At 39.1% G+C, this 15,442-nt stretch overlaps 1 protein-coding gene across 1 annotated transcript in view; it reads right to left on the reverse strand.

Moving 5' to 3' along the window:
* The window catches only part of LOC135320619 (collagen alpha-1(XII) chain-like), a 34,060-nt gene extending 18,956 nt beyond the window's left edge, over positions 1–15,104 (reverse strand). Inside the window, exons 1-7 of the mRNA XM_064483765.1 lie at positions 14,923–15,104; positions 14,429–14,549; positions 13,718–13,805; positions 13,119–13,252; positions 11,781–11,920; positions 10,559–10,746; positions 9,850–9,990 (exon numbers count right to left, since the gene is read on the reverse strand). Coding sequence (XP_064339835.1) covers positions 9,964–9,990; positions 10,559–10,746; positions 11,781–11,920; positions 13,119–13,252; positions 13,718–13,774 — 546 coding nt within the window. The 5' untranslated portion in view covers positions 13,775–13,805; positions 14,429–14,549; positions 14,923–15,104 and the 3' untranslated portion in view covers positions 9,850–9,963. The remainder of the gene's footprint in view (positions 1–9,849; positions 9,991–10,558; positions 10,747–11,780; positions 11,921–13,118; positions 13,253–13,717; positions 13,806–14,428; positions 14,550–14,922) is intronic.
* Between the last annotated feature and the right edge of the window lie 338 nt (positions 15,105–15,442).

Here is a 15,442-nt window from a genome sequence, read left to right on the forward strand (position 1 = left end):
AAATAACAATTACTTTAAGGAAATTAGATACTGTAACAGAGCGAAATATATGAACCTCATGGTAACCACAAATCAAATACCTACGTTAGATATGCAAAGGCAAGTGAGAGAAACACAGATATAACAATAAAGAAAATCAACCAACCATAAGAGAAGAGCATGAAGGAAGGACAGAGAAGAACTACAAAACCATTTGGCAATGTAGAAGGATAAAACATTAACATACAGAAATCAGTTGCATTTCTTTACACTAACAATGAAATGATAGGAAAAGAAAGCAAATAAATAAATAAATAAATAAAAAATCCCTTTTAAAATCACATTCAAAACAATAAAATACTTAGGAATAAATCTGGCCACGCAGGTGAAAGACATACATGGAGAACTACAAAACATTGATTAAAAAAATTAAAGAGAACTTAAAGAAATGGAAAGATATCACATACTCTTGGATTGGAAGAATTAATATTGTTAAAATGGCCATACTGCCCAAGGCAATCTACAGAGTTAATGCAATCCCTATCAAGTTACCCGGGACATTTTTCACAGAACTAAAACAAATAATCCTAAAATTTATATAGAATCATAAAAGATACAGAATTGCCAAAGCATTACTGAAGAAAAAGAATAAAGCTGGAGGAATGACCTTCCCAAACTTCAGACAATATTACAGAGCTACAGTCATCAAAACAATGTGGTACTGTCATAAAAACAGATACATGGATCAATGGAACAGAATAAGGATCCCAGAAATAAACACACAGACCTACAATTAATCTTTGGCAAAGGAGGCAAGATACATAATGGAGAAAAGAAAACCTCTTCAGCAAGTGGTGTTGGGAAAACTGGACAACAGCATATAAATGACTGAAGTTAGTGCACTCCCTCACACCATACATAAAAAATAAACTCACAATGGCTTAAAGATCAAAATGTAAGACATGACACCATAAAGCTCCTAGAAGTGAACACAGGCAAAGCATTCTGACATAAATTGTAGCAATGTGTTCTTAGGTCAGTCTCCCAAGGCAAGAAATAAAAGCACAAATAAACAGATGGGATCTAATCAAACTTGTAAGTTTTTGCACAGCAAAGCAAACCATAAAGAAAATGAAAAGACAAAATATGAAATCGAAGAAAATATTCACGTGACCAAAAAGGGCTTAATTTCCAAAATATACAAATAGCACATAAAGCTCAGTAACAATGACAGCAAAACAAATGACACAAATCCCAAAACAGTGTGAAGACCTAGTCATTTCTCCAAAGAAAACTACAAATGGCCAACAGGCACATGAAAAGATGCTCAATGTTGCTAATTACTGGAGAAATTCACAACAAAACTACAATGAGGTATCACCTCACACCAGTCAGAATGGCCATCATTGAAATGTCTACAAATAACAAATGTGGAGACTTTGGGCAATGGGAACATTCTGGCACTGTTGGTGGGACTGCAAATTGGTAAACCACTATGGAAAATTCTATGGAATTTCCTTAAAAAACTAAAAGTAGGCTGCCACATGATCCAACAATCCCATTGTTGGGCTTATCCAGAGAAAACACTAAATTAAAAAGATACATGCATCCCAATGTTCAAACAGCACTATTTACAAGAGCCAAGACATGAAAACAACCTAAATGTCCCTTGTCAGATAAATGGATAAAGAAAAAGTATTTTATATATACATACTAGAATACTACTCAGCCATAAAAAATAATGAAATGATACTATTTGCAGCAAAATGCATGGATCTAGAAATTGTACTAATTAAGTTGGTTACAGAAAGACAAATACCGTATGATATCATTTTTATGTGGAATTTAAAACATGCCACAAGTGAACTTATTTACAAAACAGAAACAGACTCACAGACTTAAAAGACAACCTTAAGATTACCAAGTGGAAAGCAGGAAGGGGGATAAATTAGATGTTTTAGACGAGCAGATAGAAACTCCAATAGATATAAACTACTACATATAAAATAAAAATAAAAACAAGGTCCTCCTGTATAACACAGGGAAACTTTTTCAATATCCTGTAATAAACCATAATGAAAAAGAATAAGAAAAGGAATATATATGCATATCTATCTATCTATCTATCTATCTATCTATCTATCTATCTATCTATCTATCTATCTAAAGGACTATGCTGTACATATTCAAACAAAATATTATTATCTGAATTAAGCCATTATATAAACATAACAGAATAACAGTAGACTATATTGAAAATGCAGTACTGGTCAAGATTCAAAAATAACTGTTCAACACCCACTTATGATAAAAATTCTCACCAAAGTGGGTATAGAGGGAACATATCTCAACATAATAAAAGCTATATATGACAAACCTACAGCCAGCATAGTACTCAATGGTGAGAAACTCAAAACATTCCCACTAAAATCTGGGACAAGACAAGGATGCCCACTATCACCACTCCTATTCAACATAGTCTTGGAAGTCCTGGCCACAGCAATCAGGCAAGAGAGAAATAAAAGGGATCCAAATTGGAAAAGAAGAAGTAAAAATCTCACTATATGCAGATATGATACCACATATAGAAAATCCTAAAAATTCCACACAAAATCTACTAGAACTAATCACAGAATTCAGCAAGGTAGCAGGTTACAAGACTAATGTTCAAAAAGCAGTTGCATTTCTTTACAGTAATGATGAATCAACAGGTAAAGAAACAATCCCTTTTAAAATAGCACCCAAACTAATAAAATACCTAGGAATAAATCTAACCACGGAGGTGAAAGGCTTATACACAGAAAACTCTAAAACATTGATTAAGTAAATTAAAGAACCCTTAAAAAAATGGAAAGATATCCCATGCTCCTGGATTGTAATAATCAATACTGCTAAAATGGTCATACTTCCCAAGGTAATCTACAGATTTAATGCAATCTCTTTCAAATTACCCAGGACATATTTCACAGAAATAGAACACATCATAATAAAAAATTTATATGGAATCACAAAACACCCAGAATTGCCAAAGCATTACTGAAGGAAAAAAGTCTGGAGGATTAACTCTCCCAGACTTCAGAAAATACTACAGCGCTACAGTCATCAAAACAGCATTGGTAGAAAACAGACATATGGACCAATGGAACAGAATAGAGAGCCCAGAAATGAACCCACAAACGTTTGATCAACTAATCTTCAACAAAGGAGGCAAGAATATACAAAAGAATACAGTTTCTTCAGCAAATGGTGTTGGGAAAACTGGACAGCAGCATGTAAATCAATGAAGCTAGAACACTCCCTTACACCATACACAAAAATAAACTCAAAATGGATCAAAGACTTAAACATAAGACAAGATACAATAAACCTAGAAGAGAACATAGGAAAAACATTATCTCAAAAATATTCTCCTAGGGCAGTCTACCCAAGCAATAGAAATAAAAGCAAGAATAAACAAATGGGACGTAATTAAACTTACAAGCTTTTGCACAGCAAAGGAAACCATAAGCAAAACAAAACAACAACCTACATCTGGGAGAAAATTTTTGCTAAAGATGAAACTAACAAAGGCTTGATCTCCAGAATATACAAGCAGCTCACATGACTTAATAAGAAAAAAAAAAAACAAACAACCCAACCCAAAAATGGGCAGAAGACCTAAACAAGCAATTCTCCAAGAAGTAAGTACAAATGATCAATAGGCACATGAAAAAATGCTCAATATCACTAATTATCAGAGAAATGCAAATTAAAACTACAATGAGGTATCATCTCACATGTGTCAGAATGGCCATCATTCAAAAGTCTCCAAATGAAAAATGCTTTAGAGGCTGTGGAGAAAAGGGAACCCTCCTACACTGCTGGTGGGAGTGCAGCGACTCTGGAAAACAGTATGGAGATTCCTCAAAAGACTAGGAACAGACTTATCATATGACCCAGTAATCCCCACTCCTGGGTATATATCCACAAGGAATCCTACTTCAACAAGACACCTGCACCCCAATATTCATAGCAGCACTATTTGCAATAGCCAAGATATGGAAACAGCCTAAATGTTCACTGATAGATGATAAAGAAGATGTGGTATATTTATACAATGGAATACTATTTAGCCATTAAAAAGACAACGTAACACCATTTGCAGCAACATGGATGTCCCTGAAGAATGTCATTCTAAGTGAAGTAAGCCAGAAAGAGAAAGAAAAATACCATATGAGATTGCTCATATATGCGGTCTTAAAAAAAGAAAAGAAAAAGACAAATGAACATCAACACAAAACAGAAACAGAATCATAGGCATAGAATACAAGCTTGTGGTTGCTGGGGGGAGGGGGGTGGGAAGGGACAGACTGGGAGTTTGAAATTTTAGATACTGACAGGTATATATAGAATAGATAAACAAGATTACACCGTACAGCACAAGGAAATGTATACAAGATCTTGTGGTAGCTCTTGGTGAAAAAGATTGTGACAATGAATACATGTATGTGCATGTATCACTGAAAAATTGTACTGTACACTGGAAACTGACACGTTTTAAACTGACTATAACTCAATAACATAAAAATTTTTAAAAAGTAGGTAAACAATAAAAATAATTAAATAAATATGCAAAACATTTTGAGATCCCCAAAATAACTTCAGTCACTTTCTTGTTCATACGGTTCAGAGCGTAGGAGATGGAATGAGAGCCAGACCATCATGAATTGATATGTTCAATACTCTATTTGTTAGGCAGGTGACTTAATCCATATAAATCTCATTTTCCACATATTAAAATTGAGAATACTATTATTAATCACATTGTAGTCCTACTATTTAAAATATGGTAATATAACTAAACTACAGTGGCTTACTAAATAGTTAAAAATGTAGTCATCATTATATTGTTACTAATACCTTTACAGTAATTATGTAGCAATTTAAATGTTCAATAAGTATATGACTTCATTAAACATGTATTTTTAATATTTAAAAAATTACTGTGAATTATCCCCTTAACAGAAAAGTACAATGGTAAAATAATGATTAAGTAGGATAAGTGTAAAAAGATATTTAATAAGACTCACTGACTAGTCATGAAAATAACTCTTAGCAAAACTGTGAAAGAAAGCAACTTCCATGACAAAGTGAAAATAACCAAAACAGTATAGTGCTGGCTTGGAAACAGACACGTATATCAATGGAACAGAATAAAGCTCATAAATAAACCTGTGCATATATCAACAATTTATGGCAAGGGAGCCAAAAATATATAATGGGGAAAGAGCAGTTTCTTTACTAATCAGTGTTGGGAAATCTGTATAAGTATATGCAGACAAATGAAAATGGGCACCTATCTTATTACCAAACAAAGTCAACTCAAAATGAATGAAGAAACCATAAAACTACTGTAAGAAAATGTAGGCAGTAAGCTCCCTGACATCAATCTTGCTGATGAGATTTTGGATTTGACACCAAAAGCAAAGGAAACAAAAATAAAGATAAGCAAGTGGGATTATATCAAACTAAAAAGCTTCTGCACAGCAAAGGAAATTAACAAAAACATGAAAAGGTACCTAACTGAATGGGAGAAAAGGACTGCAAATAATATAACTGAAAAGGGGCTGATATACAAAATATATAAAAAAGCTCCTACAACTCAATAATAACAACATTAAAAAAACCCAATCTGATTACACATGAAAAGGACCAGTATCACTAGTCATCAGGGAAACAGAAATCAGTACCACAAGGTATCACCTTTCATGTGTTAGGAAGACTGTTATCAAAAAGGTAAGACATAACAAGTGTTGGCAAGACATGGAGAACAGGGAAACCTGTGACTGTTGGGAACGTAAATTAGTGGAGCCACAAATTTAAACAACATGGAATTTTCCCAAAATACTAAAAGTAGGGCTACTATATGATCCAGCAATTCCACCCTTATTTTTCTGAAAGAAATGAAAACACTAATTTGAGAGGAGATCTGCACGCTCATTTTCACTGCAGCATTAATTCAATAATCAAGATACGGAAACAACTTAAGCATCCATCAGTGGGTGAATGGACAGAGAAAATCTGGTATGTGTGTATATATCCAACAAAATACCGTTAAGTCATTAAAAAGAATGAAATCTTGTTATCTGCATCAACATGGATTGACCCTAAGGGCATTCATTATGCTAAATGAGATAAATCAGACAGAGATAAACATGCATGGCTTCATTTATAGGTTGGAGCTAAATAAGACAAAATCAAAAAAAGCTCATAGATACAGAGAACAGACTAGTGGTTGCCAGGCGTGGGGAGGAGAAGAGGGGAAACATTGGTGAATGGGGCCAGTACATACAAAGTTACATTTACAAAATAAATAACATGAGGTCATGACACATACAGTTTGGTGACTATAAGTAATAATACCACATAAAATATTTGGTATTACTAAGGGAATAGAATCTTATCACAAGAAAAAAATGTAAATATATACAATGATGGAAGTTAACTAAATTTACTGTGGTTATCACTTCACAATATATGTAACTATCAAATCATGTTGTATACCAGAACCTAATATAAAGTTATATGCCTATTATATCTCAATAAAAACAAACACAAAACAAATAAAAATGCTATACAATTTGTAAAAGGATATACTTGGGATAATGTGAACATTTAGCAACATTAGTAATAATTAATAATAATAATAATAATAATAATAATAATAATAATAATAATAATATAATATAATATAATATAATATAATATAATATAATATAATAATAATATAATAATTGTAACCGTGGGCACTTCCTTTGGTGATCATTGTGCTGGCTTAACTCACATTATCTCACTTACAAGACCATCAATCATAAAAAGATCTGTATCAAACAATTTTACAAAGAATGAAGTTGTGGCTTGGAAAAGTTAAGCAATTTTCCCAAGACAGCCAGTGGCAGAGCCAGAACTCAGCCCTATCTTTCAAGCAGCTAGAACCTGGAACCAGAACAAAAGTGCACAGACTGATTTTCATCCTACTAGACTACGTCTTGCCACCTAATCACTTCTGATTCCGGACACTTCAAGTCTCTAAACTTCAGTGTTCATTTATATACAAAACAGGATACGAAAACCTGCACTGCCTATCCTGCAAAGTTGTACTGAGAAAGAACAGTGTTAACGTTGCTTTGAAAACTATAATAAGATGGATAGATACAAGGAGGACAGGCAGTCGCCACAGCGAGGTGGTACCACCAGCCACAGCAGCCTGGTAAGAGCATCAGCACAGGTGAGTTATCATCTCTGCACATTGTTCTTAGGGATCTTCCTGCTAAGTAAAAATATCTAAATGAAACTGAAAAGAGTACAGCACATCCAGAATCAGCTCATTAAAAGTGTTGAGGGTTTGATGTGTGTGTCTGTTTTGTTTTGCTACACAGAAGAGGGCTGCTATTATTAACTCTGAGCAACTGTCTAATTGTGGTTCTGTAGTAAAAATATATTTTGGGTCCTATTCTTGCAATTTCTGGAGTGGGTGAGGAAGGTGGGGGTGGCAGGGACGGGCTTACTCTATGGCACAGTAACGTATGTCCACACTAACACCCTTTTCTGATGAGTCAGTGCAGCACTGTAGGATGAGCAATGTGGGAATAAAGAGAAGGCATCCTGCACCAGGCATTAAGTTTCATAGAGCCCAGGTGCCCAAGTACAGGAATCACACACTCAGCAGTCTAAGAAAATGCAAACAGCACAGCAGAGGAACATAAAAAGGCAGCAAGTTCTTGTCTTTTGTTCAAAAACAAAAAGACAGTTCAATTCTGCTTTACAGAAATCTGCAACCATTCAGGCAGGCCCTGCAGGCAGTTGCGATTATCCAGGTCACTTCAGCTGTAGTTACTCCTCCTCCTGTGGAAGAACTCTAATAAAGATTTCCATCTTTATTTCTTTACCAATAGAAATTCCACTCAAAGTATTGTCCATATTCTTTGGAAGGAAAGAGACTGAAAACTGGCTTTTTACTAGACGGAAATGCAAAGTGAGGTGCAGACAAAGGAAACAGAAAACTGAATCTAACATGAGTGAGCATGATGAGTCCAACAATATTTAGAATCCAGACAGGAAGAAACACATTCAGAGCAACATGAACTGGGAAAAAAAAAAAATAAAAGGAAAGAAGGGAGCTTTCTGAATCTGATTATCTAAGTGAACTGATGATGGAATAGAAAAGAATAAATGTGACTCCATACTAGACCTGTTCCTTTGATTTTAACCCTGTGCCCTGTTTCCTAGGCTCAGACTTGCCGGCTCTGCACCTTTTGTAAAACAATGTTGCCAATAGTCTGAAATATACAGGAGAGCCTGTTCCCAAGGCTCTGACCTTTAAGGATATTTACACTTTTCCATTCATGTGAAGATAACAAGTTGCAATAAAAAACAACATTTGTTTTGTTGGAGGCTTACATGGACACCATGATCTCACCCACCTGGACAGCTGCAAGAACACAGGATTCCAAGAACAAAGAATTCCTACATCAAGAAGTTTGCAGCAACCAAGCACTCCCCCTCCTTTGTAGTACAAAAGGAGCCTGAATTCTGACTTGGAGAAGATGGTTCTCCAGGACATCAGTCTACCATCTCCTGGGTCAGCCAACTTTCTGAATAAAGTCACTATTCTTTGCCCTTATACCTCATCTCCTGATTTACTGGCCTGTCATGCAGTGAGCAGAATGAGTTTGGATTCAGTAACAATAACCAACAATACAATTAATGAGCAAATACTGGAAGAGTTTTCTCTGTAATGAACCAGATGCCAGCTTTCACCTCTTCTATTCAATACTGTACTGAAGACACTGTCAGGATAATAATGCAATAACAACAACAAAATAGGAAGCATAAAGATCAAACTTTAAGTGAGAGAATTGCCACTGTGTGTGCATGGCATTATTATATGCATGGAAAACCCATCATAATCCAGAGACATTCACAATTAGGAAGTGAATTAGTGCATGGTTACTGCGTTGAGGATCAGTGTATAAAATCAACTGGATTATTCTGCACGAGCAAGAAAGAAATGAAATAAAATTAACCTGCAAACACCAGACCGGCAAACAAGTATCAACAGGAAAAAGAATCAATACAGGATTAACTTATACAACATTAAAAAAAAAAAGCTTCAGGCCTTGTGAGGCCTGGCCTGCCCAAACCACAGGGGCCGTGAGGTCTCCCCAGCCAGTCTGGGTCCAGCCCGGGCTGCGGGGCGCTGTGCATAGGCCGGCAGGGGCCCAACATCGGCCTCCCTTTGCAGCTGGCGCTCTCACCACACTGGCCCTGGTCAGATGTCCAGTGCCTCTTTGCCAAGGTGCTCTGGGTGATAGAAATTTTAAAAACAATCAATGTAAGAAAAACACAAAAAACCAACAGGAAAGTGAGCAGGCAGTATGAAGGAAAATAAGCCCAGGAGGCTGACAGACTTTCTAAAAGGTAAATCCCCTGATGCAGGTCCAGGTGAGAGGATCCCAGTGGAGCCCAGGACAGGAAGCCAGGAGGCAGGACCACCAGGGAGGTGACAGCGCCCCCTGCTGTGGGAGGGTCCGGGTCCAGGACTTCCAGTGGGGACCCCAGGTCTTCTGCCTCAGTCTCGGCCCCCACTGCATCACCAAGCACAGCCCCACATCACCACCCCCAAGCTGGGGAGGATTCTGATTGGCCAGGTCAGAGAAAGTCATATAAAATGTGGCTGTCACACAAGAGTCAAACTGGACACTGTCAGTCTGTCACACAAGAGACAGGACTCAACTGTCATCACAGCACTTCTAAAGAAGAAAGCTTAATTTCAGCGTCCAACCAGGCAAGAAGTTGCAAAATGCTCAAATGAACGAGTATCAGACTCACATATTCATCAACTGAGTCACCAGCGGTGGGAGAAAAAATGACCCTGTGCTGCTGAGCTGGCCCATCAGCGTGATCCCAGTGCGCGGACAGGCTGATGGTTGTCTCTCCAAAGACTCAGATTCCTCGGTCTGCTGCATGGTCCTAAATAAAGCAACACAATAGAGTTAGTGGCCTGTCTGTGAGCAGGTGGGCATGGGGTTGGAGGGAGGGTTATAAAAGAACTGTACACAGGTCAGAGTAACTGCATCCAGGGATGTCACCACTCTGGGGTATTTCCACCCCTGTGATAAAATCCGCATCTCCTACCTTTCTCACGTAGACCCCTAGACAGCAGAAAGTGCTCCATTCAGAGCTACAGTTACGTGCTGAGCTTTTCGGGACAGAGACTGGGTTGGAGCCTAAATGTACAGACTGGGAGAGAAAAGGATTTTAACTACGCTGACCACTTCCCGCTGAATGAAACACAGAGGCTGAGCCCTCACGTTTCAAAAGTGCTCAGTTGGTGAGAAGACCCAACGCAGGGCAGGAGAAGGGAAGAAACCTCTCCTTAACCCAGGCCCCAGATGAGAAAACAGCCCAATGACACTCACTCAGCCCAGAGGGCCCTCAGACTGAATGTGAACGTGGGAACCGGGGCAGAAGTGGGCGCCAGGCCTCCCCTCACCTGCGCAAGGTGGCGGAGGCTCTCAGCACCCCCCTCACCACCCACCTGCCCAGCCTTCCTCACTGAGTCACAAGGGAACTGGACGGGAAGGATTTCAGCCTCATGTGTTTGGCCCCGCCTGGGGCTGGGATTCCCCCTCCATCCAAGTAGAGCGCAGTGATGTTCACGGAATAGGGTGCGTCTGGAACCAGCTGCTCGAAGTGCACCGTGGGGGTGTTTCCTGGCACCACAACCTGGAGGGGAGGACATGCCAAATTCTGTCTGGTAACAACCCAAATGCTTACTCACACTTTTATTAGCAGAATAATGTTTATAGTAAAGGACTGAGCCCAGACTCAGCAGAAGGCAACCTCTGTGCTACTTTGTGACATCTGCCCAGGCCACAGCATTACATGCACTTTTCCCTCAGAAATCCCCTCTCCACTAAATGTGAGTTCACACTTGGCCCTTGGCATCCTCAACAACCTCCCATTTATGTTCCTGGGGAAGGTTCTCAAATACAACATCCAGGGCTTATGATAGTGACCCCAAAGCACCCCGAGTGTTAGAGACACTTCTCAGGGAGAGGTTTTTCTATTAAAATAAGAGCTACTCCATGCGATGGACAAGGCCAGTGCTCTCTGAACACGTCCTGCCGCACACAAGGGTGTAAATCAACACTCGGACAGGCTCCTCGTGTGCTTATGTTTGTTTACGGTCACTGCTTCTTTTTGTAAAGTCTAATAAATTTACTTTCCCTCAGGTTTTCTGACACTCTCCCTACTCAAATTAGTAATTTCTGCTCTTTATATTATTAACTTACTTAGAAAATAGAATAGTACTAAGACAGATTGGGCAGTCTATTAAGAGCCAATGAAGGCAAACTTTCAGGTAGGTTCCTAACAAAGACGTGTGTGTTACAATGAAAGCCCATATTGACAAGGTCTATCAATGACTTGCATTTACTACTGGGGTTTTTTAACTCATATAGCTAATTTACATTTTCCCCAAATTCATTTTTGCTTACTAACCCTGCAGTTCATACCCTTACAATTTAATTCATGAAAAGCAATCACTTAAGCATTGTACGCGGGCATGTTTGTGGCCTGCATTCTCACAGGCTGCTGAGCACAACACAAACATGGGACTAAATTCATCAGGAAATGAGTGTGCACGTGACACAGGGCCACAACACCTGACCTACTGTCCTGCACCAGCAACTACAGCAGGAGGCGCCATAAAATCTACAAAATTCTTCTGCCAGCTCTAACATGACAACAGTACTTACAGGTTCGGGGGCCTTTTGCCAGCCAGGGGAGCACACACAGCGCGGTGCTGAGGCCCTGGCCAGGGGCGGGGCCCAGCCAACAGCCTGGCTGTTTGGGGTCAGACTGTACACTTGGGCATCTCTGGCCACTCTTCTCACCACTGAGGAAAGAAAAGCCAACATGTATTTCTTACGTCTATTTATACATGTCAAGATTTTGTAATCACTTCTCCTGAACTTTCGCTCTGTAGCAGGATAAAATACTGTCCTCCTTAAACTTTGAATTACCTGCATAAAAAAGCAGATGAAAACTCTCCAAATCCACATTTAGCCAAACTTTGCCAACTAGGGTCTTGGTCTCTACGGATGCTAAGTTGTTGCCAATAAAAAACAAAGGAGTAAAATTAGTAGTACTTGGTTGGCCACAAAAGGACAAGGGTCAAGGGCAAGAAATTGGAAAAGAAGCTTCAGTTTTCCAGCACAGGTCATGGAGAGAGAGACAAGAGGATTCTACCACCTCTGCCTCTAAATGAGAACTGACAACACCGAGGACGCCCAACTAACTGGCAGCTAGGTTACCTGGCTTCGATCATTCGTTTCTTCTCATTGAACAGACAGACACTGAATGTCTTCTGTGATTCAAAGAAAAGGCAACATAGGGAGAAATCAAAGATACACTCAGTTCTCAATTAACTGCCCCAATAGGGACTTAGGAAAACATGCAAATTAAATCCATATATTATCCCCAAACCCCACTTTAGCAATAACATCATTTTTCTAGACCACTAATCTTTTGCCAAAAGAATTCATCCACACTTGTTTTCTTTTAGCCACAGCACATATATTTTTAAGCCAAAAAAAAAAAAATTAGATGTATGCACCAAAGCCTTTAAACAATACTACAAAGAATTGCAAAACCACTATAAACTGGTTTCTCGAGATGTTAATAGCAAATGAAAGCAGAGATTTTCAATGCAAAAAAAACAGTTCATCAGCAGAGAAATGTGCTATCGAGTAACATGACCAAGATTTCAACAACTGACACTGAAATCCAGTAACAAAACGCTGCTTCAAATTTATCAAGCACAAAGCAAAACTCATGAACTTTTGTCAGTGACAGAGAATACTGATAACTATGTACACATTTACAAATCCTGAAGTTACCATTTCAGAATGCCATCTTTATTTCATACACTAAAATATTAACGATTGGTGGGGGTTGGGAGGTAAACTATGTGTAATTGTTACATTTTTATTCCATCATTATGAATTACCCAAATTTTCTTTATACTTTAAACTTAATGCTATACTAAAAAGCAAAATGCATCATGAAAACGCTAAATTTGTCTGTCTTCTTACTTCCATGTCCTTCCAGTATCTGGTGTATGCACTCCATCACCCTCAGGATAGAGGGGAACCACTGTAATGGTGTCTGGGGCATCCGGCTGCTGATTCCTTAGAACGACATCATTGGTGTTCCCAGGGATTGGCACCTAAAGATTTTAATAAAATGTAAAGTACTTGATTTGAAAACCTTGTACAAGAAATAATACTTTGAACAACCGAATACTCAAAATACTAACTCAAGACCAAGTCACGAAGGAGGTTCCGGAGTATTGGGACCTAAGGATATGCCCCCATATGAACTGTTTTAAGAGGTGATGATGACCTCTCTGCACACGCCCAACTCCTATTTGAAAAGCCCCTGGAATGATTTGATCCCCCAGCCCCAGTCCCCCAAAAGCCCCCATCACCCAGGCTCTGAGGCCCCAACCGACCACCCTCCATCAAGTTCTACTGAAGGAACATGAACTTCTTCAGGGCTACAGTAAACTGGTTAACTCTTGATCTCTACTTTGCAATCTACAGTTGAAACTAACACACACTTTTCCTTACAGAAATAGTGACCAGTTCCTTCATACCACCTGCTGCGGGTGCATAGAAGAGCTTATACTGACCAGGATTTTGCTCTGTGTGCTCCCAGCGAACGTGCAAAGTGCTGGTGGAAGGGTCATACACTGAGGTTCCTCACTGTATTCAAAGGTTCTGAAATGCACAGAAAGCACATCATGCGTGACCCTAACAAACCAGCACACACAAAGACCAGGTTTACTCAGGGGTCCTGGGAACCCTAGAACACAGGATCCCTTTAGTAGGTGCCCCACAATTATCTGTTGAAGTAGTGAATAAAGGAAAAAATGTCTGTGATCATCGGGTACATGTCTCATCCCTCCACATGGTATTGTAGCCTCAGATTACACAATTTTTTTTTGTCTGTGTTATCCTAGAAGGTAATAAACAACTTTTTCCAAGACCAGAGGCAGATAACTCCAGTAAGGATATTAAAAACAATTTAGATCTTGCGGGGAGGGTATAGCTCAAGGGTAGAGTGCATGCTTAGTGTGCACGAGGTCCTGGGTTCAACCCCCAGTACCTCCATTAAAAAATAAATAAAACCTAATTACCCCCACCTCCAACAGAGACCAAAAAAAAAAAAAAAAAAAAAAAAGAAAGAAAAGAAAGAATAAAAGAAGAGCATTATTAACATGCATTTTAAAAGTCTAGCAAAACTCTGTGTCACCCCAGTGTTCCAAGTGGAAGATGTGATTCCATCCCCATGATGGTTACTATAAAAGCCACAGGAGTCCAGGTTCACTTATTGGTCTCACCTCTTCCTGTCATCCAACCTCCTTCTGCATCAGGATACAGGGAGGACAGGGTGATGGTGTAAGGAGTGTCAGGCTTCAGCTTCTGCAGGACCACACTGTTCTGCTGTCCACCTATCCTGGTCTGGAGTAAAACAGGGATAAGTGTCAGCTTTGCTCTCTCCAGCTCACTCATCCATTAGGAAAAGCTCTTTCTCTGTTTGAGACCTTTCCCAAGATCTGGAAACACCCCACCGTGAAAGTTTAAAATATATCCTAGGGTATCATTTTAAATGTAAACTAGGCCCCTTAAATCATAAAAAGGGTTTTAAGCCTTAAACTAGTGGTCTTAAAGAGATATTTCAACTGTCAAGTGGCCAGCACTGCAAAGTTCCATCCAAAACACGTCTCACAGATCTCTTCTCCAAAAAGGTGTAAGTCCTAAGTGAGCTGCAAAGGACCTTGAAAAGACAGCAAAGATCTGCATAATAGTAGAGGCCATTCAGTATTATTCTCACCTTTTTACAGATGGTTTTTCTTGCTTTAGAAGCACATCAAAAAAATTCAGGAAAAGATCCAAAGCTTTTTGGTTTCCCCTTCCAAAACTTCTCCACGGCCAGCGTTACCCATGCAGAATCCGTGACAGGGCCCCCTGCCAGGCCACACTCAGGGAGGGCCTCCCAGTCCTTTCCCTGATTTCAGACCGCTGGTATGAAGAATTTTCAATATCTTCCAATTATGGAGTTTGAAGGTTTTGTTTTTTTTTTTTAATTCACTGCTTATGGCCATCTAGCTATCCTGTTGAAAGAAAATTCAGATGCTTCGTTAACAGTCTACTGAATTCAGATGTTTATGCCATACAAATTTAAATCACATGAAAATGGCAGGCTGCCCACAGCGGGTGCACATGTGGAGGGCTGGATGCACTAGCACAGTCCAGGTGTTTCCCACTGAGCACCTTCCACTCAAACAGTCTGAGTTTCAGAGAAAACCTCAGTGGATCACTGGGCTCATGCTCATGATGAGCAAGTTGAGCTA

The sequence above is a fragment of the Camelus dromedarius genome, unplaced genomic scaffold (genome assembly GCF_036321535.1).
Source record: "Camelus dromedarius isolate mCamDro1 unplaced genomic scaffold, mCamDro1.pat HAP1_SCAFFOLD_28, whole genome shotgun sequence".
Classification (NCBI taxonomy): Eukaryota; Metazoa; Chordata; class Mammalia; order Artiodactyla; family Camelidae; genus Camelus; species Camelus dromedarius.